We start from the raw sequence: 24726 nt of genomic DNA, 5'->3' as shown, positions 1-24726 counted from the left end.
TTCATATTTTTATAACTACAGGAATAACATTTGGTAATGTTTTAAATTATTTCGTGAAAAATAATGATCAAATATTTAAAGTAAACACGACTTACGGTGAAACAGCCATAACTGCCTTTATATTAGCCCACATTAAATGCTGGCTGTGTTTCCTGGTCCCTGAGTAATGTTTACAAATACCCAGAGCGGAGAGAAACCCGTTAATTCTCTCAGTAACACCTTGGTATCCACAACAGAACATAAAGCAGCGCTCATTCTCGGTAGCACTGAGAATGCTACCTTTCTGCCGCAGTGCCTTTCCGTTCCCCTGGAAGCTCTGTGCATCTCTCACTCACTGCCCCGAACCGAGCATGAAGATGCCAGCTCAGGAAAGCCTCCGCCACCAACTCCGTCCCCCTGAGTTGGAGGAAGAAAAACTCATGCTGTTTTAAGCACGAACCAAACCTCCACATCCAATAGCAAAACAATGCAATTCCATGGCTAAGTAAAAACTGTTATTATGAAAACAAATGCGAAAAGTCCGTTTTTCTCCCCTGGGGTTACTGGGCCGCACACGTACGCCATTTGTGGTTGTACCGGCCTTATGCCTGTCTAGTCCCTGATGGGTTTTGCAGCTACCCACGCTGCCATGGCACCTGCCCGCTAACATGAGTTCTGGAGTTTTTGTCATAAGACGTGGAAATGCAAAAAAATATTAAGGGAATAGGCATTCTTCCCCCGCAATCACATCATTTGATCTGTGAACTTCTGTGAAAACCGTTCTGAATAATCTTCATTTAACGTGCGCAGGGAGAATGGAGCATGTTTTAATTTATTCTTCACGTATTTTCATGCAAGGAAGTTCTATCTTTAAAACAAATCTGTCTAATGACTAAATCCACGTCCGAGCAATTGCTAATCAAATCTCTCTTCAACAGCGAAGCATTTTTCCAATCCAGGGAAATTTCCTAACCGGCTGCTGAGTGCGGGCGCTCACACACCGAGCCCCGGCCGTGCCAGCTCTCAAAGCCACGGTCAGCGCGGCGAAGACACCCACGTAGCGGCAGCTGCTGCCATCCTGAACCTCTCCACCCGCTGCAGGGAAGCTGCAGACATCCTCTCCAGCAAACCGCAGAGTCTGCCTGCCAAGGTAGGCCGGCCAAGAGCCCGGAGGGGGGCAGCGACTCGCAGCGAGAATCCACTGCCTGCGTGAACCCGGCCACACTCGCCCCCGCCCCTGCAGCACGGCCCGCCTTGTCTCGGGGAGAGAACCTGGGCAGGGACGAGTGTGGTGGGAGGAAGGACCTTGGAGGGAGACAGTGGCGCTTTTGCAGATTGTGCACCAGAGCTGGGGCAGGGGTGCGGTATGAAGCCGGTTGGGGGCAGCTCGATAGATTCCAAACCTCTTTTTGTGTTGGGGACTCTGGCACACGAGGAAAGAGATTGCCCCTAGCATCACGCTGAACGACGGAAGCTTTTCACTGCCTTCGAATCAAAGATGGTAGGACGTGTTCCATTACACAGCCCCCTGTAAAACACTGGCAGAATTCATGAAATTTCACTGTCGTACACGTGACTGTCGTATAGCGTAAGGTGGTCTGAGTTGCTGTAGTTTTCACGAAGGACACATCCTAAAACCTGGATCCGTTAAATCGACAAGACAGGGCCCCGGGGGCGTCTTGAGAACTCAGGGCCCAAATTCAAATCCAAAATCAAATTCTGTGAAGTTTATGGAGACCCCAGCTTTCTGGCGCTCACGAAATTAATCACATTTCTCTAATAACCTCTCCTCGCCGACTAACGCAGAGAAGTAGACATCTGTGTTTATGATGCCTTGAGGAAAACAAAAAGCAAAAAGATCCTTCATGTCTTGCCTTTTGAGGAGGGGGGTGTGATGCTCCAAAGTAACAGGGACCCTCAGAGGGAGCGTGAGCTTCCTGCAGTCAGCAGGGACCTGTAACTCCTGTCCACGCTAAGGGCTGTTAAAAGAAGTTATTTTCCTACCTAGACAGCTGAAGCCAGCTGGAGGAGAGTGCCCAGGCTTATTTGGAGAAGCGACGTTACCCTTGCTTTCAGTGGAAGATCGCCCAGGTTAAACTCTAACCCGAAACTCGGCGAGCACAGGCTCTAGCTCTCTTTTCCCTTTAAGCTCAGCCCGTCCCCGGCGTGGTCAGCTGCCACCTGTGCTGTGTGCCAGGCCTTCAGGAGAGCAGGGCGCACAGTGCATCGAGCCTTTGACAGAAGAATCAGAATTAGCTTCTGGACAAATCTCAGCCAAGTAAACCCCAGGAAGAGTTGGTGGCCAAAAACCACTCAAAAACAATTTTTAAACAAATGAGGTTCTTAAACAAAGAAAAACACATTGCCTCAAAAATATAAAGAAAATGCCAAGCTCTCCAAAATCACAGGCAGAAATTATGTACATAAATGAATGATGTAGGGTCCTTTAAAAGGTAACTTTGGTTATTTTTAAATTCATTTTTAAAAACCTGAATACATTTCTTCTTTCTAAAGGGATATTCTAATATACAGCTTGTTGGAGAAATACTAAACTATCTTCCTTCTTGGTGCTTTATTCTTTGTCTAGGCTGTCCTACAAGAATAAAAGTGCCGATATTATAATGGTTAAAGCTGCTTAAATTACTTGAGTAAATGGTTGTAGAGTGAAGGCTTTCCATCTGCAAGGTAGATACTTTTTGTTCCTCAGAATTCTGCCTTTAACCTTTATATTCTCCGCGTTCTATTAATTGCTGGAGCCAAACAATGAATCAAACAAGGATGACTAAAATTTGAAGGTATTTTCCCTTATCGATATATGTTCTTCTCTTCTTAAAACACATTTCTGGTCAGAAAAGTGACTGTTAAATCGTCACATTTCGGAAATTCAAACAGCGGACTCGCCGTGTGTATTTGATGCTCCTGCTGGGAGCATTCTGTGAGCCGGGGTTGCTCTGTGGAGCTGATACGCCTGTCCCGGGCGACAGGAACCCCCTGCACGTCTCAGCTTCCAAACTGCCAACCAAGCCCTAACTGCAAAGCCAAACCACTGATGATAAGGGTGGAAGAGACAGACAGTGCACCAGTCGGCTTTTAGGAAGAGTTTGTGATGCTGGCGGTTTTAGGGACCTTTTTCCCACGAAAATTGTCTTGTTTGACATCGTGCTTGTTAAAATAGGATCACTGTGGCGCCCTACACTGTCACCTGGTACAGAATCCTTCTTCCAGGCCTGCGTTTGCACACTGTAACAGTTTGCAGAATTCTATCCTGGTTGGATCCTATTTTCTGAATATAAAAGAGAACCTCATAAATTCCTGAAACCACAAAAGGTAATTATTGTAACAAAAAAAAAAAAAAAAGAGAGAGAGAAAAAGCCAAAGTAATTAACCCTGAAAAATAGGCTCTGATCAAACAGTGCCCAGTGACAGCCATTTCTTTTTTTTTTTTTAATAGATCTTTACTGGAGTATAATTGCTTCACAATACCGTGTTAGTTTCTGTTGCACAACAAAGGGAATCAGCCATATGCATACATATATCCCCGTATCCCTTCCCTCTCGAGCGTCCCTCCCACCCTCCCTATCCCACCCCTCTAGGTCATTGCAGAGCTCCGAGCCGATCTCCCTGTGCTTTGCTGCTGCTTCCCATCAGCCAACTGTTTTACATTCGGTAGTGTGTATATGTCAGTGCTACTCTCACTTCGCCCCAGCTTCGCCCTCCCATCACATGTCCTCAAGTCCATTCTCTATGTCTACCTCTTTATTCCTGCCCTGCAACTAAGTTCATCAGAACCTTTTTTTTTTTTAGATTCCCTATATAGGTGTTAGCATACGGTATTTGCTTTTCTCTTTCTGACTTACTTCACTCTGTATGACAGACTCTAGGTCCATCCACCTCACTACAAATAACTCAATTTCGTTTCTTTTTATGGCTGAGTAATATTCCATTTTATATATGTGCCACATCTTCTTTATCCATTCATCTGTCGATGGACATTTAGGTTGGTTCCATGTCCTGGCTATTGTAAATAGTGCTGCAATAAACATTGTGGTGCATGTGTCTTTTTGAATTATGGTTTTCTCAGGGTATATGCCCAGTAGTGGGACTGCTGGGTCATATGGTAGTTCTATTTTTAGTTTTTTAAGGAACCTCCATACTGTTTTCCAGAGTGGTTGTATCAATTTACATTCCCACCAATGGTGCAGGAGGGTTCCCTTTTCACCACACCCTTTCCAGCATATATTGTTTCTAGCTTTTTTGATAATGGCCATTCAGACCGGCGTGAGGTGATACCTCATTGTAGTTTTGATTTGCATTTCTCTAATAATTAGTGATGTTGAGCATCTTTTCATGTGCCTCTTGGCCATCTGTATGTCTTCCTTGGTGAAATGTCTATTTAGATCTTCCACCCATTTTTTAACTGGATTGTTTGTTTTTTTGTTATTGAGCTCCATGAGCAGTTTGTATATTTTGGAGATTAATCCTTTGTCTGTTGTTTCATTTGCAAATATTTTCTCCCATTCTGAGGATTGTCTTTTTGTCTTGTTTATGGTTTCCTTTGCTGTGCAAAAGCTTTTAAGTTTAATTAAGTCCCATTTGTTTATTTTTGTTTTTATTTCTGTTACTCTAGGAGGTGGGTCCGAAAAGATCTTGCTGTGGTTTATGTCAAAGAGTGTTTTTCCTATGTTTTCCTCTAAAAGTTTTATCAGTGTCTGGTCTTACATTTGAGTCTTTAATCCATTTTGAGTTTATTTTTGTGTATGGTGTTAGGGAGTGTTCTAATTTCATTCTTTTACATGTAGCTGTCCAGTTTCCCCAGAACCACTTATTAAAGAGGCTGTCTTTTCTCCATTGTATATTCTTGCCTCCTTTATCAAAAATAAGTTGACCATATGTGCGTGGGTTTATCTCTGGGCTTTCTATCTTGTTCTGTTGATCTATATTTCTGTTTTTGTGCCAGTACCATACTGTCTTGATTACTGTAGCTTTGTGGTATAGTTTGGAGTTGGGGAGCCTGATTCCTCCAATTCCATTTTTCTTTCTCAAGATTGCTTTGGCTATTCCGGGTCTTTTGTGTTTCCGTACGAATTGTAAGATCTTTTGTTCTAATTCTGTGAAGAATGCCATTGGTAGTTTGATAGGGATTGCATTGAATCTGTAGATTGCTTTGGGTAGAATAGTCATTTTCACAATATTGATTCTTCCAATCCAAGAACATGGTATATTTCTCCATTTGTTTATGTCATCTTTGATCTCTTTCATCAGTGTTTTATGGTTTTCTGAGTACAAGTCTTTCGCCTCCTTAGGCAGGTTTATTCCTAGGTATATTATTCTCTTTGTTGCAGTGGTAAATGGGAGTGTTTCCTTAATTTCTCTTTCTGATTTTTCATTGTTGGTATATAGGAATGCCAGAGATTTCTGTGCATTAATTTTGTATCCTGCAATCTTACCAAATTCATTGATTAGTTCTAGTAGTTTTCAGGTGACATCTTTAGGATTTTCTGTGTATAGTATCATGTCATCAGCAAACAGTGACAGTTTTACTTCTTTTCCAATTTGTATTCCTTTTATTTCTTTTTCTTCTCTGATTGCCGTGGCTAAGACTTCCAAAACTATGTTGAATAAGAGTGGTGAGAGTGGACATCCTCGTCTTGTTCCTGGTCTTAGTGGAAATGCTTTCAGTTTTCCACCATTGAGTATGATGCTTGCTGTGGGTGTGTCATATATGTATGGCCTTTATTATGTTGAGGTAGGTTCCCTCTATGCCCATTTTCTGGAGAGTTTTTATCATATGAATCAAAATCATATGAATTTTGTCAGAAGCTTTTTCTGCATCTGTTGAGATGATCATATGGTTTTTATTCCTTAATTTGTTAATGTGGTGTATCACATTGAATGATTTGCATATATTGAAGAATCTTTGCATCCCTGGGATAAATCCCACTTGATCATGGTGTACGATCCTTTTAATGTTCTGTAGGTTTCTGTTTGCAAGTATTTTGTTCAGGATTTTTGCATCTCTGTTCCTCAGTGCTATTGGTCTATAATTTTCTTTTTTGTGGTATCTTTTTCTGGTTTTGGTATCAGGGTGATGGTGGCTCCGGAGAATGAGCTTGGGAGTGTTTCTCCCTCTGCAATCTTTTGCAAGAGTTTGGGAAGGATCGGTGTTAGCTCTTCTCTAAATGTTTGATAGAATTCGCCTGTGAAGCCATGTGACAGCCATTTCTGTTGTCTGTGTGGCCCTCTGCTCTGTGCCCTTTGCTTAATGTAGAATTAAGTGTAAACAGTCTTCCCCTCCACATTGAATACTAGCCTGATTCTCTCTCCACCAGAATTTGGTGTTGCCTCCATGGCAGGCTGTTAGTACGTTTGTTTTTTCTAGCCAAAATCCATAGATGTCTTGAGTTCCTAGCTTAGAAAGAAGGATACACAGCTTTTCCCTACTCTTGACTTCTATAGCAGAGCATAGAAGCATTTTTGATGTACCAGAGATATTCTGGCAGATGGACTCAGCTGTCCCACCTGAAAGGTCTGTAGGTGCTGGACTGCCCAAGTCACAGGTTAGAGTCCCTCAGAGACCCCACCTTCAAGGAGCTTACAGGAAGAGAAGGACAAAAGAAGTGGTCGTTCCAGGTGGAGAACTGGGTCTTCAGAGGTGATGTTCCTGAGGCTCGGGGGAGGCATGGGTGGCTTGTAGGGAATTTGATCAGAATCTGGACAACGGATTTATTTTCCTTCTGCCTCCATGTCCTTCCCTTTACCCGATGAGCTTCTCTGAAGTTGCTTAAAGAGCCCAAGAGGAGAACAAATTACAGGTCCCGAGTAGGAGCGTGGCCTTGTCAAAATCAAGCCAAAGGTCACTAACCGTGAGATTGCGTTCATCCACTGGTCGGAGCTAATACAGATTGGTTTTCATGCTGTGTGCAGACTCACAGCTGACTCCAGGTTTACTGGGAGACCTGCATCCATGATTTTCAAAATCCCTACTCTTCTGGAAGATAAGGGGGTGAAGGAAGACTTCAGAGATGCAAGAGAACATCTTCTAAAGACAGTGAAGGACGAAAGGCACGTTCCAAAGTGTTCTCCTCCTTCCAGAATTTCTCAGCCTGAGCACCTGCCCACCCAACACTAAAACACCTCCTCCCTGGCACTGAGCCGAGATGCCAGGGCTAACACTGCCCATCGCTGCCCAAGCTTGAGTCCACCACATCCTGAAAGTAGATCTTAGAAGGAATTGTTTATTTGTTAAAATCCAGGCCAGCACGTACCCAGCAGGTCTACGCCACCTAAATCACTTGTGCGTGTTTTAAGTATCTCTTTGAGGAATCGAGTCAGGAGGAAAAGTTAGTAATAGCAAATCCCTAATGGAGATTGTCATGGTTACGGGTACTTTTGTCTGAAGGATGAACCCCATCTCAATGCTAGCACGGTCCTTGGTGCTGAGATTTGTATCGTGTCCTTTACTTCCATTTGGAATGAATGTGAGTTTGCAGAACTCACATGGACCACAGCTTCAATCAGTGCCGCTTTAGTCTGGAGACGGGTGCTCCCGAGATGAGGGCAGGGCTGAGTAGAAGCAGACGGCAGGAGAAGCGAGCGGCGGGGGTTTGCAACGTTCCCTAAGACCCGAGCTCCGTCCTCCTCCTTCCCCATCTTTCTCCTCCTCTTCCTCCCCTCAGCAGAGGTAGGAATAGGCACACAGTCTGTCTTTATGCTGATCGCTGCCGCTTGCCAAGCGCTCTGTTGTTTGTTTTGGTGTTTTCCCCACCTGTTTAGACAAAGTGGCATATGCACGGTGTGCCTTGAAAGAAAACAAAAAATTGACACTTGCTTGAAATGTTTAAAGTTCAGAGTCTGTTTGGTGCTTGAACAAGGCCTAGACACAGCAGGATATCACATCGCCATTCCTGCTGCCTGCTCTCAGAAATAGCCTGGCGGCTCTGGGTGCGGTTAGAATCCAAAAGCAGCCTTTTGCAGTAACTTTAACATGAAGTCGGAGGATGCTAAAGAATGTGAGTGAAATGTCCTGAGGGACCTGAGTTGGGATCTCAAGGAACTAGCTGACATGTATGGGGAAACTGCCTCTTTTCCTCAGTGTAGAACAGCATAGGGAGGTCTCTTCGGGTCCAAAAACCTAATGAAATTATTCTTATTATCACTTGTTGTTTATTGAACACCTATTATGTGCCAGCCACTGTAAATAAGCACTCTGCCCATAATAATCCTTTTTAATCCTTCTAGAAACTCTGTAAAGCAGACACGATTATCCCATTTTGCAGGTGAAGAAAAGTAGTGTGGAGATACTAAATGACTGCTTCCGAGTGGCACAGCTACAGCCATTGGAGCAAAAATTTGAATCCACACGCATCTAACTTCTGACTCGCCTGAAGAGTTTCTCATTCCCTGGTGTACAGACTGCTGGCCCACCAAGGGTTTTCACTGTGATTCCAAGGGCCAGACAAAGACTTGGGGGAAACGGTTACAAATTTAACTTTAATTTTATACCTTATATCAGCCACTTGATTCTTCTCTGAATCCCATCAGTGGATTTATATTGAGTACATTTCACAAGTCTATACTCTTAATAGTTTTAATATTCGATTGCTGTTTGGTAAGAATAAGATGTTTTCAGTGAACTGATTTATTGTACTTTATTTTATTTATTTATTTTATATTTTTGTGGCATGCGGGATCTTAGTTCCTGGACCAGGGATCGAACCCGCACCCCTGAAGTGGAAGCGCAGAGTCTTAACCACTGGGAAGTCTTAACGCCAGGGAAGTCTCTCACTTGTTTACTGTTAATACCCTGCCTACTTTTTTTTTTTTTGAGGACAGGCAAGAGGATTTTTTTAATATTAATTTAATTTTTAATTTAATTTTTATTTTATATTAGAGTATAGTTGATTTACAATGTTGTGTTAGTTTACAGTGTACAGCAAAGTGATTCAGTTGTACATACACATATATCCATTCTTTTTCAGATTCTTTTCCCATATAGGTTATTACAGATTATTGAGTAGAGTGCCCTGTGCTATAAATAGCACGGGATAAATTAGGAGTTTGGGATTAACGTCTACACACTACTATATATAAAAGATAATCAACAAGGACCTTCTGTATAGCACAGAGAACTCTACTCAGTACCCTGCCTGCTTTGAAAACATTTCAGAGGACTTTCGGTACCAAAAAGATACTCCCCCAAACAAACTCCTTGAGGCACGAGCAGGAGAGCAGAAGTGGCAAGTTGGACGCAGAAACCAGGCTGCGGGCCACCTGTCTTTGCATGTCCTCTTAGCCCAGTCACAAATGCAAGGTGGTGGTGACCTCTCTCGTATTAACAGAAAACCTGCCAAATAAGGAAAACAAGGCTATCTTATCCTATCAATGTCTTGAAAGTTAATGCTTTTCATAATCAGAACATTTAAGGTAAAATTACAATTTTGCTTTTTTTTACTTCATCACCATCTTTGAATGTAAGATCGTTTTTAATTGTCGAAACAACATAATATCATCATTTGCCCAGAAAATATCGGAGGAAAACAGCCATCGGCCTATCCTCTAACTACAAATGCAAGAATTTCTGTGTTTTCCCGTTTGCTCTTCTTCAGAAAATGAATTTCTCCCCGTTTTCCCTAGCTGTACACACAGCCAGCATGCCAGACTGTCTCCTACTTTCAGTGACATAAGTCTTTTCCCTGTTGCAACAAACTTCTCATAATTATCATTTGACTGAGCACATAACGTGCCATTGTTTTAAATTTATTTATTTTTACTTTTATTTATTTTTGGCTGCGTTGGGCCTTTGTTGCTGCGCGCGGACTTTCTCTAGTTGCGTCGAGCGGGGGCTACTCTTCATTGCAGTGCGTGGGCTTCTCATTGCGGTGGCTTCCCTTGTTGCGGAGCGTGGGCTCTAGGCGCGTGGGCTTCAGTAGTTGTGGCACATGGGCTCAGTAGTTGTGGCTCACAGGCTCAGTAGTTGTGGCACGTGGGCTCAGTCGTTGTGGCTCACAGGCTCTAGAGCGCAGGCTCAGTAGTTGTGGCGCACGGGCTTAGTTGCTCCACGGCATGTGGGATCTTCCCGGACCAGGGCTCGAACCTGTGTCCCCTGCATTGGCAGGCGGATTCCTAACCCCTGCGCTGCCAGGGAAGCCCTTTTTTAAAATTTTTTTATTTTTATTTTGTTTTATTTTTGTAACGTGCCATTTAATAGATGCGGCGCAGTATCGTTTCTCTGTTGGCAGACATCTGAGTCACTTCTTATTTTATAGCACAGATAAGACTTATAATGAAAAATTATCTCAACTTTCAGTTGAATAATAATTTATAATTGTATAATTTATATATAAATTATATGACAATAATTTATAGTCTGTTTCACTAAAGATGTCCTATATGCACAAAATAAGCTCCTTGAAGTTAGGGACACTGTACGTTTCAGTTTTCTTTTACCCGTATATATAGTGGCTTGAAAATATTATGTGCTTTCTCAGTCATTTCATGAATAAATACATCTGTCTTATTACAGGTAGCGTCTGTAACTCAAAAGTAGCTGAAGTAGATGGTCACTGATGTCGCTCCTAAGTTGGAAAGTGTATGAGTAGTGTTAGACCAGCCTCAAAAAGCTTAAAATTCAAATACTGAAAACAAGGGTCTAAAACAGCCCTTTAAGAAATGAGCATATTTGGCGTCGGGCTGGGGGTCCATGTCAGGGTGCAGCCGTTCCCTCCCCCTCCTGCCGCCCCCCCCACCCCCGCACCCTGTCCTCGTTGTCCTGCCATTTGGAGTTTCAAGCACAGAGAGATGTGATGTCTGTTGATAATCTGAATAAAATCCATGCAGTAAACGTGTGAGCTGCCCATCCATGGGCAGAAAGGGGCCCTTCCCTGGTGCTGTGTGTAATTTTGAATGCATCTGTGAGCTCACTTAAAGCCCATCTGTACCCACACGGCCGCCTCCAGCCCAGTCAGGTGCTCAGAGCAGCCGGCTGGGGCACGGGGTGCAGAAAAGCACCTCTTTTAAACATTAGGAATGATTTTTTTTTTCAATCAGCCCATGATTACTCAAGATGTAGGACCATCACAACTCTGAGAATCTCCGATTTTTTAATTTACTCATGGGAAGTTTCTTTTTCCTGTAAAAGCTAAAATATATATTCGTGTTGTCTTGGAATAGTTGGTATTTTTTCAGCAAGCTCGAGTCTGCACTATTTATGGGTTTTGCACTATGAAACACTGCAGCCCAGTCACGTGACTCCTTTTTCCTAAGCCATCTGTCACAGAGGTCTGGAATTTTATGTGAATGTTGGTTGTGCAGTCTTAACCCAAGTTTTTTTTTTATTTTTTTACGAAAAATGTCAGCAGCTACAATATTTAGCATTTTACTTTACATTGGCCATTAAACTTGATAGCTGTAGCTCTGTTTCTTTTCTGTAGTCACGTATCAGTTTTGAAGCCAAAAATTGCTCTGATGTACTCCTGGCAGAATGCATTGTGTCATGGAGGGAGCACGTAGCACTGATATGGTTAATATCTTGGATTTTTGTAACTAAGGTTTATTAATGCTGGTATAAAAACGTATTTGATATTATACAGATGGCATAAGATGTGGTGGTTACTAAGTTATTATCCCGGATAAGCTGTACTGTGAATTTCAGGGCTTAAAACTATCACAGGAGATTAAACTATTTACTGAAAAGGACAGAAAGATATGACCAGACATCTTAGTACAAATATATTAGAAGCGTATTTACCTCCCACAGATATAATAGGGCATTTCTACCTCATAGGCTGAGAGACTGAGAATAGGAACTTTGCAGGTCAAACAAGCAAACAGAAGAGATGCTTTTATTTTTTAACTCAGGCGGCCGCTACGGTGGGTCACGTCTCAGGGGGACCTGCTGGGGAGGGGGTATGGGTGCAGAGTAAACGGGGAGTTAAAATAAACCCCTGGGAAGTAACCGTTAGGGATCTTACGAGCATATTCAGAGAAGACTTCTGCTTTGCCGGCCAAAGGGAAAAGAGAAGAGACATTGTCCAGAAGCTAATTGTGAATTGATGGATGACAGTGACAGTGCCGCTCAGGTATTCATTTGACCCACTTGCGAGGGTGGCAAGCTCGTTCACCCCGCCTCCTGGGAGTTACTGCCCGGTGGTGTTCACGGTTCGGGGCCACGCACGCCATCCTCGGGCGCACGAGTTGTGGAAGGTCCAGGGCACGTGGGGACTTTGTTGGCACTTGAACCTTAAAAAGAAAATGAAGCATAGCCAAAGGTCTCCCGAAGAGAAACGCCGTGAGGTAGAATTAAAGTCTCATACTGAGTATCTGGAAGAGAATCACCTTTATTCTGGAGTTTTCACTGTAGAACTTACCCGCTGCTGCCCGCCCCGTCCTGTCATGTGACACCTGGTACCTCCACTCCAGGCCCCCAGGGGAACTTTGGTTTACACTGCCCGCCTCCCCCAACACGCCCGCCATGAGTTAACCAAGCTTTTCTGGCGCGAGGCACCCAGGGTGAAATGTCACTTTCATACTAATCTAATATAGTTCTCATATTTCCCAGTAGAACGTCTCTTCCAGCTGGTTATTTGTGCGTGTTTTTCACGTTAGATTAATATTGTGATGGGGGAAGAATATTGTGCCTCTTTATAAGCTCAAGTGTTAATGCTTCGGAGGATGAATTGGGAGTGATAATTCTGCAAACTAGAAAGGAAGGTTTAAAGCTAAACTTGGGGGAAAAAAAAGGATAAAACAGGTTTAGCCAGTACATTTAGTATTTGGACCATCTTATTTATATTAGGCTTACTTTGTTTAAACCCAGAAACACGAAGCTCACTAATGGGGCTGCTCTGAAAAGTCTGCCTAAGAATTGAACATTAACCAAAGCAAATCGGAAAGCTAGATTTAAAATCAGATATACTTACATAAAAGCTTGCATTTAAAATGATCCCTTAAAAGCCCACATGGCTAGGCTACCACTGCAAACTGCTTAAATGTTTTTCTGTTTCCTATTGTATACCAGGGAGCCGAGATAGAAGTGGATGAAAATGGCACATTGGACTTAAGCATGAAAAAAAACCGAATCCTGGACAAAGCTGCACCCCTAACTTCCACTAACCCTTCTGTTCCAACTGCTTCCTCTTCCCCATTCAAAACCAGCAGCCTGTTGGTCAATGCCACCTTCTACCAGGCCCTCTGTGATCACGAGGGCTGGAACACGCCTATCAACTATAGCAAAGCTCACGGGAAGACAGAGGAGGAGAAAGAGGTATTGTTTCAATGGGGCCGATAAGCTTGAGACGGAGCGTGATCGAAGGGTGTGGTCAGCTTTTTCCTCCTGGATTAATTCTCACGGTCCTGTGTCGATAATACGTAATTCTGTACCTTGTTTTTGATTTTGGTAAAACGTTGGTTTTCAATTTCAGGAGGAATTTATAAATGAATCCAACGTTTCCCATCCCTTGCCTAAAACAATATGTCATTAGAGTGCGCTGTACCCCCATTACGGCTGAATAGCACGCGCTGCGTGAGAGGTGGCGTCATCTCTCCCTCGGACACGGCAGCCTGTGAGGGGCAGGGTGTCACCCAACACCAAGCCGCCAGCCTCCGTGTGCTCCGCACCGGATGCCGGAACACGAGAACGAATCGGGGGCAAGGACGCATCTCGTCAAGTTCCCTTCCGTGGTTTCGTGGAGGGATGGTGTTGGCATCCCTGTGTGCCGAGCCCTGGTCTGGGGACTGATCGTGGACGCGGGATGTCTCAGCCATGGCAACTCCAGAGTTGTGGGCTGGGCTATCCTTGGAGGTGGCTTCACCCCTGGAAGCCAGACATTGTGGCCGTGCAGGAAGTCATCAGCCCACATCTCACAGTTGGAGCGCCCTGGCTGGGTCTGATTAGCCTTGACTCAGTGTCATTCGAGAGAGTTCATGGCCACACCTCCACTGGTTAGATGCAGTGACATTGCAGATGCGACCCCAGCTTTACTGTAGGTGATTCTGTTTGTCAGGGAAGTGGTTCGTTCTTGCCAGTTGACGTGTTTAAAGAACTGAAATAGACATTTGAAAGTGTGTATCCTCACCTTTTACAGTTGTGTGAAGCTCAGAGACTTTGGTGGAAGACTAAGTGGATTTAGCATATGCTTTTTTATTGAAGTATAGTTGATTTACAATATCATGTAAGTTTCAGGTAGAGCACAGCGATTCAGTTATACATGTGTGTGTGTGTGTGTGTATTCTTTTTCAGATTCTTTTCCCTTATAGGTTATTACGTAATATTGAGTATAGTTCCTTGTGTGATTTTTAGCATCTGCTTTAACATCTCAGGGCATGAGTCAATGTCAATGGCAGTGATGACAAGACTGGGCTGTTTCCTGTTCCCCTTCTTTCCTTCCCTCCCTCCCATCCTCCCTCCGCACACTTTCACTGTGATCCCCACGTCCAGGCAGTAAGATTGGTCCTGAGGATGCAGTACCACCTGGCACACGCTTCCTGCCCATGCTTCCTCCACACGCATGCTCAGTCTGGTAGGAGGACCAACCTGTAACCAAGCTCACGGACCAGCGAGTAGCTAAGCAGGCACGCAGAGTAGACGGGAGGGCCAGAGGAGCCCCCAGGACCCAAGGCAGGCTCTGCGTCACCACTGGCCACACCATCACGGGGAGGCTGGGGGGACTGACACAGCAGCAGCTTCAGGTTGGAGTCTGCCATACAGGGTATAGTCATTGTCACTCTGCTTGGCTTTTAAAAATTCACCCAAGGACTTCCCTGGTGATGCAGTGGTTAAGAATCCGCCTGCCAATGCAGGGGACATGGGTTGGAGCCCTGGTCCAGGAAGATCCCACATGCTGCAGAGCAACTAAGCCTGTGCACCACAACTACTGAGCCTGTGCTCTAGAGCCCGCAATCCACAACTACTGAGCCCGTGTGCCACAACTACTGAAGCCTGTGCGCCTAGAGCCCATGCTCCGCAACAAGAGAAGCCACTGCAATGAGAAGCCCGCGCACTTCAACAAAGAGTAGCCCCCGCTCACCGCAACTAGAGAGAGCCCACACACAGCAACGAAGACCCAATGCAGCCAAAAATAAAATAAATAAATAAATTTATTAAAAAATATTTACCCAAGTATTTAGGGATGGTCTTAGTTAATCTATCATAACACTGTTTTAGAAGAACTGTTTCTTAAATCATATACATTTGACTCTAATAAATATAAAACTGACCCTGCAACGTGTAAGAAACTGCTTCGCCTCAGGTGGTGACTGTGAACCGGTGAGTGTGCATCTCTGCCCTCTTCCATGTCCCCGGCTGCTTCAGCTGTGCAAAGTCACAGAAGTTACACCTAACTTACGTCATCATACAATCCAGAAATCTGCCGGTATTCGCATTAGCGATCTCTCGGCACGCGGGTCTGAGATGGAAGTCAGGAGACGGGGAGTGGGCTGAGAGCAAGTTTGTCGATTCGGTCCAGTCCGTGCACATCAGCTCCCGAGACGGGGGACGCCCCCAGTCTGCGAGACTCCCGATTGCCAACCGGGCCTATTCCACTCCCCACAGGGGGACCTAATGGCAGTTACGAGGCCTGGAGGTAGAGGTCCAGTCAAAGGCACGTGGCACGGAGGACGGTCCCTTCCGGGTAAGCATCACGGCGTCCCTGTTCCTGGGCGATCCAGCTGGAAGGGAACCCTCCCGTGTTGGGGAGTCTCGGTGCTGCGTGCAGGGGCTTAGACTTTCTGTCCTCACCCCTGCGAGGCCGCTGTACACAGGCCAAGGTCACCGTTGACAAGCAGTCTCCTTTCTGTTCACCAGTCAGGGGTCCAGTCCAGTCCCAACCAGTAATGAAGCATAGTGGGTTCTTGTTCCCTTCAGGGTGTTTGTGTCATTTGACATCGGTTTTAAGTTTGTGCAGCGATGTCTACAGGGTAACCCTCGTATTCTGGGACACTCCTGCTGCTTGGGGGTCTAGTGAGCACCTCAGGGACCTCCTTGTATGTACTTCTTATCCCTCAGATCACCAGAAAATTCAGTCTCATGACAAATATTCTCTCTTTATCAAAACATGTGGATTCACCCAGGCGGCTTTATGGATTCAGCTGGAGTACGTTCCTATCTAAGGCTGACGGACCTGTGACAGTGTTCAACGTGCCAGCAAAATCGTGGGGGAAATGACTTGTTTAGATTAGATTTCTGCTCCTTCCAGAATGGCTTGCCTCCTTCGGGTCTGATAGTGTAGACTCACTGCTGCAAATGGCAACCTAAGTATTCTGACGTCTGGAATTGACAAGCTAAGTGGAAATTCAGTGTTACTGAGAGCAGCAAAGAGGACTTTGGAGACATCAACTGAGTTCTTGGAGTCCAAGTGCTTGCACTAGGGTTTTTGTTTTTTTTGCGGTACGCGGGCCTCTCACTGTTGTGGCCTCTCCCGTTGCAGAGCACAGGCTCCGGACGCGCAGGCTCAGCGGCCATGGCTCACGAGCCCAGCCGCTCCGTGGCACGTGGGATCCTCCCGGACCGGGGCACGAACCCGCGTCCCCTACATCGGCAGGCGGACCCTCAACCACTGCGCCACCAGGGAAGCCCTGCACTAGGTTCGAGTTGACAAATATGGTTTCAGCCTAACGCCTATTGTCGCGGTCTGAACGTGGGTGGTTCATTGCTGGGGCGCTGTCCCCGCGGGGACACACACAAATTTGCTTCTGAACCCCTGTAACTCCTGGGGCAGCTTCTCACCCTTGTTCTTTGTGCTTTCATCCGTGCCAAGGTAATTTACCAATAGAGAGTATTTTTCACATTTTGTTCTGAATCCCTAAATGAAAAATGTGATACTCGATAGTTATTATTTTGAAAAAGTAGATTGTATTCAATGTCGTCGTTGGGAAGGTAGCAGAGGGAGGCCATGTTGGGTAAGAATAAAGATTAAAGATCTTTTTAAACAGCATCTCATTATCCTAACAGTTCTGAAAGGCAGGATTATTATCAAAGTTTCTAGAGGAGAAAATTGAGGCTTGCCGGGGTAAAGTTGTTGTTCTTTGGTCATATAGAAAATAAGTAATGGGCCTGGGCTTCCCTAAAATGAAGAAAAGGGAGAGGGAGAAAATGGAGAAAAGGAAAAGAAAAAAGTACACAGGGAAATGGAGACAGCTAGGAAATATTGAGAAAAAGCGGGAAGGAAAGGAGAAAGAGAATAATGCAGCAGTGGTACTTGGCCAGGTGTGTGCTGGAGACCACAGTGGTTTTGGTGCTTCTTAGGATGGCAGGACCGGACCAGAGCCCCTGAGCCCGGTTACAGGACGTGACTCCACGTGACCACACAAACCAGGGACGGATGGTCCTGGCTGTCCTTCCCGTGAGCTCTGCAGAGACGCAGCTCGGGGCCCCAGCGGTGCTCTGCGAACGTGGACTGTTCCCACCTCCCCAGCCCCGCGCATCCCACGTGAGACTCACACCCGTTGCCCCGACCAGAAACTGGGCGATTATTTCCAATTCATTGTATCTAGTTCATATGCACAACAGTTGCCTCATTTTGGTGGTAATTTTCAGAAAATATTGTCTGTCTCTCTCAGTGAAATAGCCTGTCCAGATGCCCTCTAAAAACAAAATCCTGAATCTGGAAAAACCTCAAATTATCTCAAAAGGAAAGCGCTGAGAAATAACTAGGCCTGTCAGTTTCATTCAACTGTCAGTTCTCCAAAGATTTCAGGGCTTCAAATGTTAAAAGTGCCAGATGCTATTATCTGTTATTCATGTTCCCATTATGTTCTGGTCTTTACTGAAATCTATATAAACTTCTGTCTGTACATTAAAGGAATTTCATTGCACCCATATACTCTCTAAACACACACATATATATGTGTGCCACATTTTCTCTTTATGTCTCCCCAATATAAATTTATTATTTTCAAAATGATACTTTAAATGTTGAAAAAATTCCGACAAATGATGTTGGCATATTTTTATGGTGTGCTATTTAGGAGTCTATCCAATATACAATGCTTCTGTAACAAAATTAAGCATTCTTATAGTGACGGTCACCTGTATTTTAATACCTATGCTCTCTGCAAGCTTCTAGAGGTAGAATTCTGAGCAAAAAAAGAAAGGGAAAAAGACAACTACTTCATAATGCAATCACATACCCAAGAGTCCATAGTTTTTAAAAGAAGTTACAAAATATTTAAAAGGTCATATCCAATAAAATTATCCTACCGAAACCTCAGCACATACCACTGTGCTAAGTTAAATACCATATATTCTGCAGGCATTAATTTTGAATGCATTTGAGTCAAATAAGTTAAACTTTCATAGTCGATCGTTTCTTTCAAAATCCCTTGTCTTCCATAATATGCAGATTCAACAAACAACAGCTAATGACCTTTATGTGTTCATCTGTACGTGCCTCCTTAGAGACACTTTGCTCTCGTTCATCGCAAAGAAAATAATAAAATAGCTCCTTTTCACTTTATGCCATTTTTGTGAAAAATTCAGCGTCTGAACAGAAAAACAAAAGCTGTTCCACACTGAGACAAAATTGGATTTATCATTTGTATCGACTTTCAGAAGGCCAAGTCGTTTGTAAATTATAGTGGAAAGCACCACCCGGGCTGAATCCAGGTAGCTCCAAATGAAACGGAAGGTGGTGCTAACGCTTCACTTTAGGCATTTACGCTGTGAAACGTGAAAAGGATAAACATAATTCAGTTCTTTTCTATAGATTCCACGGAAGCCCTTCTCTTCTACCTTAGTAGATAACTCTCATCGAACACCTATTTCTCTTTAGTTTTCAGGGGTGTATTATTATCTGCTACTATTTTCAAACACTAATCAATAATATAAAATGGAATACTCAGTATTAAAAATACTATGAAAGAAGAAATTGGACCAAACCGTGTTTTGTTAATTTGGTCTGAAGATAATGTTACTTGAGGTCGTGCAAACGTATTTACCACTGTGTGGTCCTATGGAAAATCATTGATTGAAGTGTTATCCAAGTAATTAATGAAAGAGATTGCATTTGCCTTTATGACCGAGATGAAGGCTTAAGCGTTTTTCTTTGTTTGGGAAAATCCAGGGATTTTGTTTTTCCACTGATTTTGGGTATAGACTCAGGATTATAAACATTGTATTTGCCCTTTTGCAATTTCATATTCACTTGATTTAAATGAGGTTTACCTTGAATAACTCAAAATTGCTTTCTCACCTTAAATGGGTCAGTACTTTTGAGATTTAGGAGACAGTTTTTTTATATTAGTTAATCTGATCTTAATATTAAATCCAGAACGTATTATATTTACTGGATATAAACTTAATGATAAAAGTAAGCTATTTATGTGACTGAATAAAACCGTCATTAGTTTTCTGTAAGATAACATATCAGATGGTAAATAAATGATTTGAAAGGATCAATGAGATTTCCTTATGAAATCAGGATCAGTACCAAGCTTAAACTAAGGCCATGAAAATTAGTGATAACCCAACAAGAGATTCCATCCAATGAGTAAAACCATTACAAAATGCCAACTTAGCAAAAGAGGTAGTTTAAGGAAAACAGGAAGTGATGTGAGACTAAAAGCAATTATCCAGAAAAATCAAACTAAATGTTGCCTAGATATTGTGGACTCGGTGATTACATATTTAAACAAACAATTTAAATCTTAATTATCTGCTTATCAGAAAGGACATTCTGGGCTTCCCTGGTGGCGCAGTGGTTGAGAGTCCGCCTGCCGATGCAGGGGACGCGGGTTCGTGTCCCGGTCCGGGAAGATCCCACATGCCGCGGAGCGGCTGGGCCCGTGAGCCATGGCCGCTGAGCCTGCGCGTCCGGAGCCTGTGCTCCGCAACGGGAGAGGCCACGACAGTGAGAGGCCCGCGTATCGCCACAAAAAAAAAAAAGAAAGAAAGGACATTCTCCTAGCCTAAATTTACTTCTTCCTTCTCTGTTTGAAAATATGTGTGATTCACTTTTTGCAGTGTTTCTTTTACCAATGACTGCTGTGTGCATAAAGAACTCTTCCTATGTTCTCTACAAAATGTTTGCTATGCTGTAAAACTTAAAATATATTAAAATATTAACTTATTTACATAGCTCAAGAAATACCTCTGTAGTTATATTTGCCAAAATGCAAACTTTCTAAAGGTGTGCCCGTGAATTATAATTTCTCATTCTTCACCAAGCATAAATGTCCATAGCAGTCCAGATCTACCCTTATACTCATTATCTTATTTATTTTGTGTACAAATCCGATGAGGGATGTCATCTAAGTCTTTAAGCCAAAACTCAAATTTGACCCCAATGACTTCAAATACAGTTGTCTTTCCAGGGTTTCCTAATGCCTTGTGTGCTTCTGTATTATTTTTGTTTTCAGAAAGACCCAGTGAGCTCTCTAGAAAATTTAGAGGAAAAGAAGTTCCCTGGAGAGGCCTCCATACCAAGCCCTAAACCCAAGCTCCACGCAAGAGATCTCAAGAAGGAACTAATCACGTAAGTCATCTGGAGTGGCTTACTCTGTGGTTCTAGAACGGAGACTCCAATTCAAAACCTTGAGTAATAAATAACGCCTTGGCTTATGGAGCTGACTTTGCAGATGTTTTAGGGCAATTTCAACCAGTTGGTAGTTAAATGTTCTGTACATACCTAGACCTATGCTCAGAACTAAGAGGATTATGAAAAAAATGTACCTGACATGATCTCATGCTACGAGAATTAAAAGTCTAATCGACCGAAAAACAGAACATGTAAAACAATTAGAAATGTTTATGTTCTGATCAGCAGATCTTAATCTAACACCCACTGGCCTCAGAGGATCCAAGTCAGGGCTTCAGGGAGTCTACAGACTCACAAAACTTAATGGCAGAGCGTTACTTGGGAAGGGGGTTCATGGTTTTCGTCACATTCTCAAGGGCTTCCGTGCCTCAGAAGTTGAAAGGACAGGGCAGGAAGTACTAGTCGAGCTGCAGCGGGTTCTGAGACAGGCCCGGCCGTCCGGAGCAGAAGGGCCCGAGCTGAGCCCCAGGACCAGGTGACCTGGAGAGAGCGAGAGAGCAGGGCGAGGGCCCTGAGAAGATGGCCAGGTTTCCCGTGAACAAGCCACAGGGTGTTTGGGCAGAAAAGTGCACTAGGGCTGGGGTATCTTAGGAAGAGCAGTGTGCAGAGTTCTTCAGGGGCCAGGTGCACGTGGGGACCGTCTGGTGGCAGGAAGATCACCTGAATTGTTGGCTAGAGATGCAGACGTGAGATCGTGAGCTGCGGCCTGGGAGATGGGGCCTCCAGGGAAGATGTATAAGAGGAAGCGAACAGAGTGCCCGGCCCAGAATTCGAGGGCGCTCATCCTGCTGGGACCTGACAGGGAAAATGAAGCCCACAAAGAACAAAGACCTGGGGCCAAGGGGGAGGCAAGTGACGGTCATGGGAGCTGAGAGCTCAGAAAACTCCCACCTGGGCCTTGGATGGTCTCAGATGCCACAGCAAGTTCAAAGAGGTTAAAGCAGAGAAGGCAGGGCAAACCCCAGGAGAGCGGGCCTTGGGAATAAGCGAGGCCAGCCAGCGGGGGGATGGGGGGCGGGGGCAGAGCTGGGGTGCGAGGGACGTACCACGAAATGACGCAGGGACGTTAACTAGGACTGTGGCCTGAGCCCAGCTCGCACACCCTTACTCCTCTTTCGCCCCGAAGACCGCTGACCGGGGGCTGTTGGAGGTCACAGTGTGGTGCACACAGCTCGCTTACGGGTGTGAGTTCGCCCGGGCCATCGCCAGGACACAGGCCGTCCTGACCGCCTTCTCCTCGCCTTCCGGTCACCGCTGTGCGGGGGACATGGAGACATCAGGGTGGACGTTGAGGGAGGGAGAGAGGGCACAGGGAGGGGAGGGGCTTTCAGGCAGAGGCAAGGCGGGAACCGTGGCTTTGGGGCGTTTATATCCTCAGCAGATAGTGTAGTCCCGGGGGGGTTGGTTGCCGGGAGTGAGTGAGTGACATGCAAGAAAATCTTTTCCACAGGAACGTGATTAAACGTTCATGTATATTCTCACCCAGTACAGTTAAAGCTGCCAGCTAATGAGAGTTTCTAGCAGAGAGGGACCCTTGCACTTAGGCGCTGGCATCTGTACCCTCTTCTGAGTCCCCCAGCAGAAAAGTACGTTTACGTTTTTCAATACAATAGATTAAGCACCCTGTCCTGAGTGGAATGCTCTGCCCACCGATCTCTGCGGGCCCGTCCTCCCCTCCCTCGGCTCTTCCCCCACGTGTCACCCACCCGAGAGGCCTTCCCGGCTGTTGTGGTCCCCCCTTCCCAGCCCCGCTGCTCCCGCCCCCTTTCCCAGGAGGGCAGGCTCTTCCAGCCACTGAGGTTGCTTCTTCCACGTCCCCGCGTGGGCCCCTGGTACCACTGCACTGCCGCTCATTTCCCCAGTGACAGGGACACACCTCAGACGCTGCACAGGCCCTGCACACGCAAGCTGTCGATCAGAAGACCCGAGCCAGCATCAGTCTGTCCTGTCCACACTCAAGTGATTTTTTTTTAATATCTTTATTGGAGTGTAATTGCTTTACAATGGTGCGTTAGTTTCTGCTGTGTAACAAAGTGAATCAGCTATATGTATACATATATCCCCATATCCCCTCCCTCTTGCGTCTCCCTCCCACACCTCTAGGTGGTCACAAAGCACCGAGCAGATCTCCCTGTGCTATGCGGCTGTTTCCCACTAGCTATCTACCTTACATTTGGTAGTGTATATATGTCCATGCCACTCTCTCACTTCGTCCCAGCTTACCCTTCCCCCTCCCCGTGTCCTCAAGTCCATTCTCTACGGCTGCGTCTTTATTCCTGTCCTGCCCCTAGGTTCCTATGACCATTTTCTTTTTAGATTCCATATATGTGTATTAGCATATGGTATTTGTTTTTCTCTTTCTGACTTACTTCACTCTGTCTGACAGCTGCTAGGTCCATCCACCTCACTACAGATGACTCAATTTCGTTTCTTTTTATGGTCGAGTGATTTTTAAATAATCGATTATGCTGCATTCCTTAAGGATTTCGTGGGCAGACATTGCTGCCTCGAGCATGTTGTTCTCTTAGGAGGTTAACATTTCCTGATGATGTAGGGCCCACATACCAGAGCTGCACGTCACCAAGCACAGCACCCTCCGGGAGGTGCCCTGGTGCGGCCATGTCGAGGCTGCCATGGGCCTGCGAGTCAAGTTTCTAAAATCTTTGTATGCATTTTGTGTCTGCATATTGTCTCAGATATCTTCCAAAAGGGCCAATGTTTATCCTTTGAAGGTAGATTTTGGAAATTTCCAGAGTCGTTCCAAGCTAAATGAAATGGAAAGAACTGATAATTAACCTGCATCACCATTTTAGACAGAAAAATTAAGTGTGATTATTTTGTAAGGGGCACTTCTCATTGGTGCAAAGAGAAAGGGCTCCAAAAAGATGGTGAACAATTTTTGGAATGGAATCATGAATTCCTAGGAAATTGACTCTCTACAGGCCTCGTGGTCTTCCGCTCATTTCGGAACAGGGGAGTGCTTGTGTGGGTACCACGTACTTCTACACACCTGTGTCACACACTGGTTCTGTAAACGTCTCACTGCTTTACAGTTTCACCCTGTCCTTATTATGCTTTGTTTTATGTTTCTAAGAGATAAATGCACCTTAATTGCTTACCAGAAACTGTTCCGCTAAAATAGGACTTTTTGATGTCATTGATCAACATGAATTTGCTTAGAGTTTGAGCCCCACTTACTGAGGGAACTAGCTAGTTTCCTTTCTCTGAGCTGTGATACTCTCATTTGCAAATCTTCCCAGAATACAGCACCCACCTGGGCTCTGCACATGTTATCGTACAAGATTTCTCATTGAAGATCGGATCCAAAACAGGACCTTTTCCCACTACCTCGCCCCCTGCAATCTTGGCTTTATTCCTTGACCTCTTTGTACCACAGAGCTGAAACAAAATAGCCACTATTTAAATGCACACTTTATCATTATACTTCCTAAGTAATTTATAACTGTCTGGTTTAAAAAATCACTGGCACTTTGCCTCTCCTGGCAGTATTAATAGGCATAATTTAAAAATAGAAATAAAATTTAAAGTAAAATAAAACAAATGCAAAGCTATTTTGGCACACCAGGTGGCGATGTATTTCCAAAGTAGGAATTCCCAGGGCACTGTAACCCATCTCTCACGCTCTGAATATTCCAGCTGTGTAATTATCAGAAAAGATTTTTTCTCTGCTTAGTGGGTGAATGGCACTTGCAAGATAACTCAGCTCAGACGTTAGTCGTTGTTCTTTTTTTTCTTTATTTGTTTACATATATTTGTAGCTTCCGCATTTTCCTTTCTGATGTTCCATCTAGGAAAGTGGTGGGCAAAGAGCTGGCTGGTTCAGCTCGGATCAAGCTCCAGAAATCAAACATCTCTCTGAGAGATGAAGACGTTCTAACTCTTACAGTTTCCTTAGAGTACCTGAGAATGATTGGAAAGTAGCTCACAGGGGAAAAAAATACTGAGAAGGTGACGTTTCAGAAATCTTGGATGTCATCAATCTATCCCCAAATGCCCCTTTAAAGAGGCAGAGTCTGCGTTCCACACGTGGGTGAGCCTTCACGTTAGGCAGGGTGCCGAAAACATCAGAAAGCACTAGTGACGTAGCTGATGTCCCTGATTATTGACACAAAGACCACCGAGTGGGCTGGGGTCAATCTGCTTACCTCACACCAGCAACTTTCAAGCAGCATCAGAGGGAAATAAAGGGCTCAGAAAA

At 44.6% G+C, this 24726-nt stretch overlaps 1 protein-coding gene across 1 annotated transcript in view; it reads left to right on the top strand.

The window, feature by feature from the left end:
• The window catches only part of ST18 (ST18 C2H2C-type zinc finger transcription factor), a 66302-nt gene that overhangs the window by 18503 nt on the left and 23073 nt on the right, over positions 1 to 24726 (top strand). The window contains exons 8-10 of the mRNA XM_032610545.1: positions 918 to 1129; positions 12995 to 13240; positions 20329 to 20444. Coding sequence (XP_032466436.1) covers positions 918 to 1129; positions 12995 to 13240; positions 20329 to 20444 — 574 coding nt within the window. The remainder of the gene's footprint in view (positions 1 to 917; positions 1130 to 12994; positions 13241 to 20328; positions 20445 to 24726) is intronic.

The sequence above is a fragment of the Phocoena sinus genome, chromosome 17 (assembly GCF_008692025.1).
Source record: "Phocoena sinus isolate mPhoSin1 chromosome 17, mPhoSin1.pri, whole genome shotgun sequence".
Classification (NCBI taxonomy): Eukaryota; Metazoa; Chordata; class Mammalia; order Artiodactyla; family Phocoenidae; genus Phocoena; species Phocoena sinus.
This window is presented reverse-complemented; position numbering and strand designations above follow the sequence as displayed.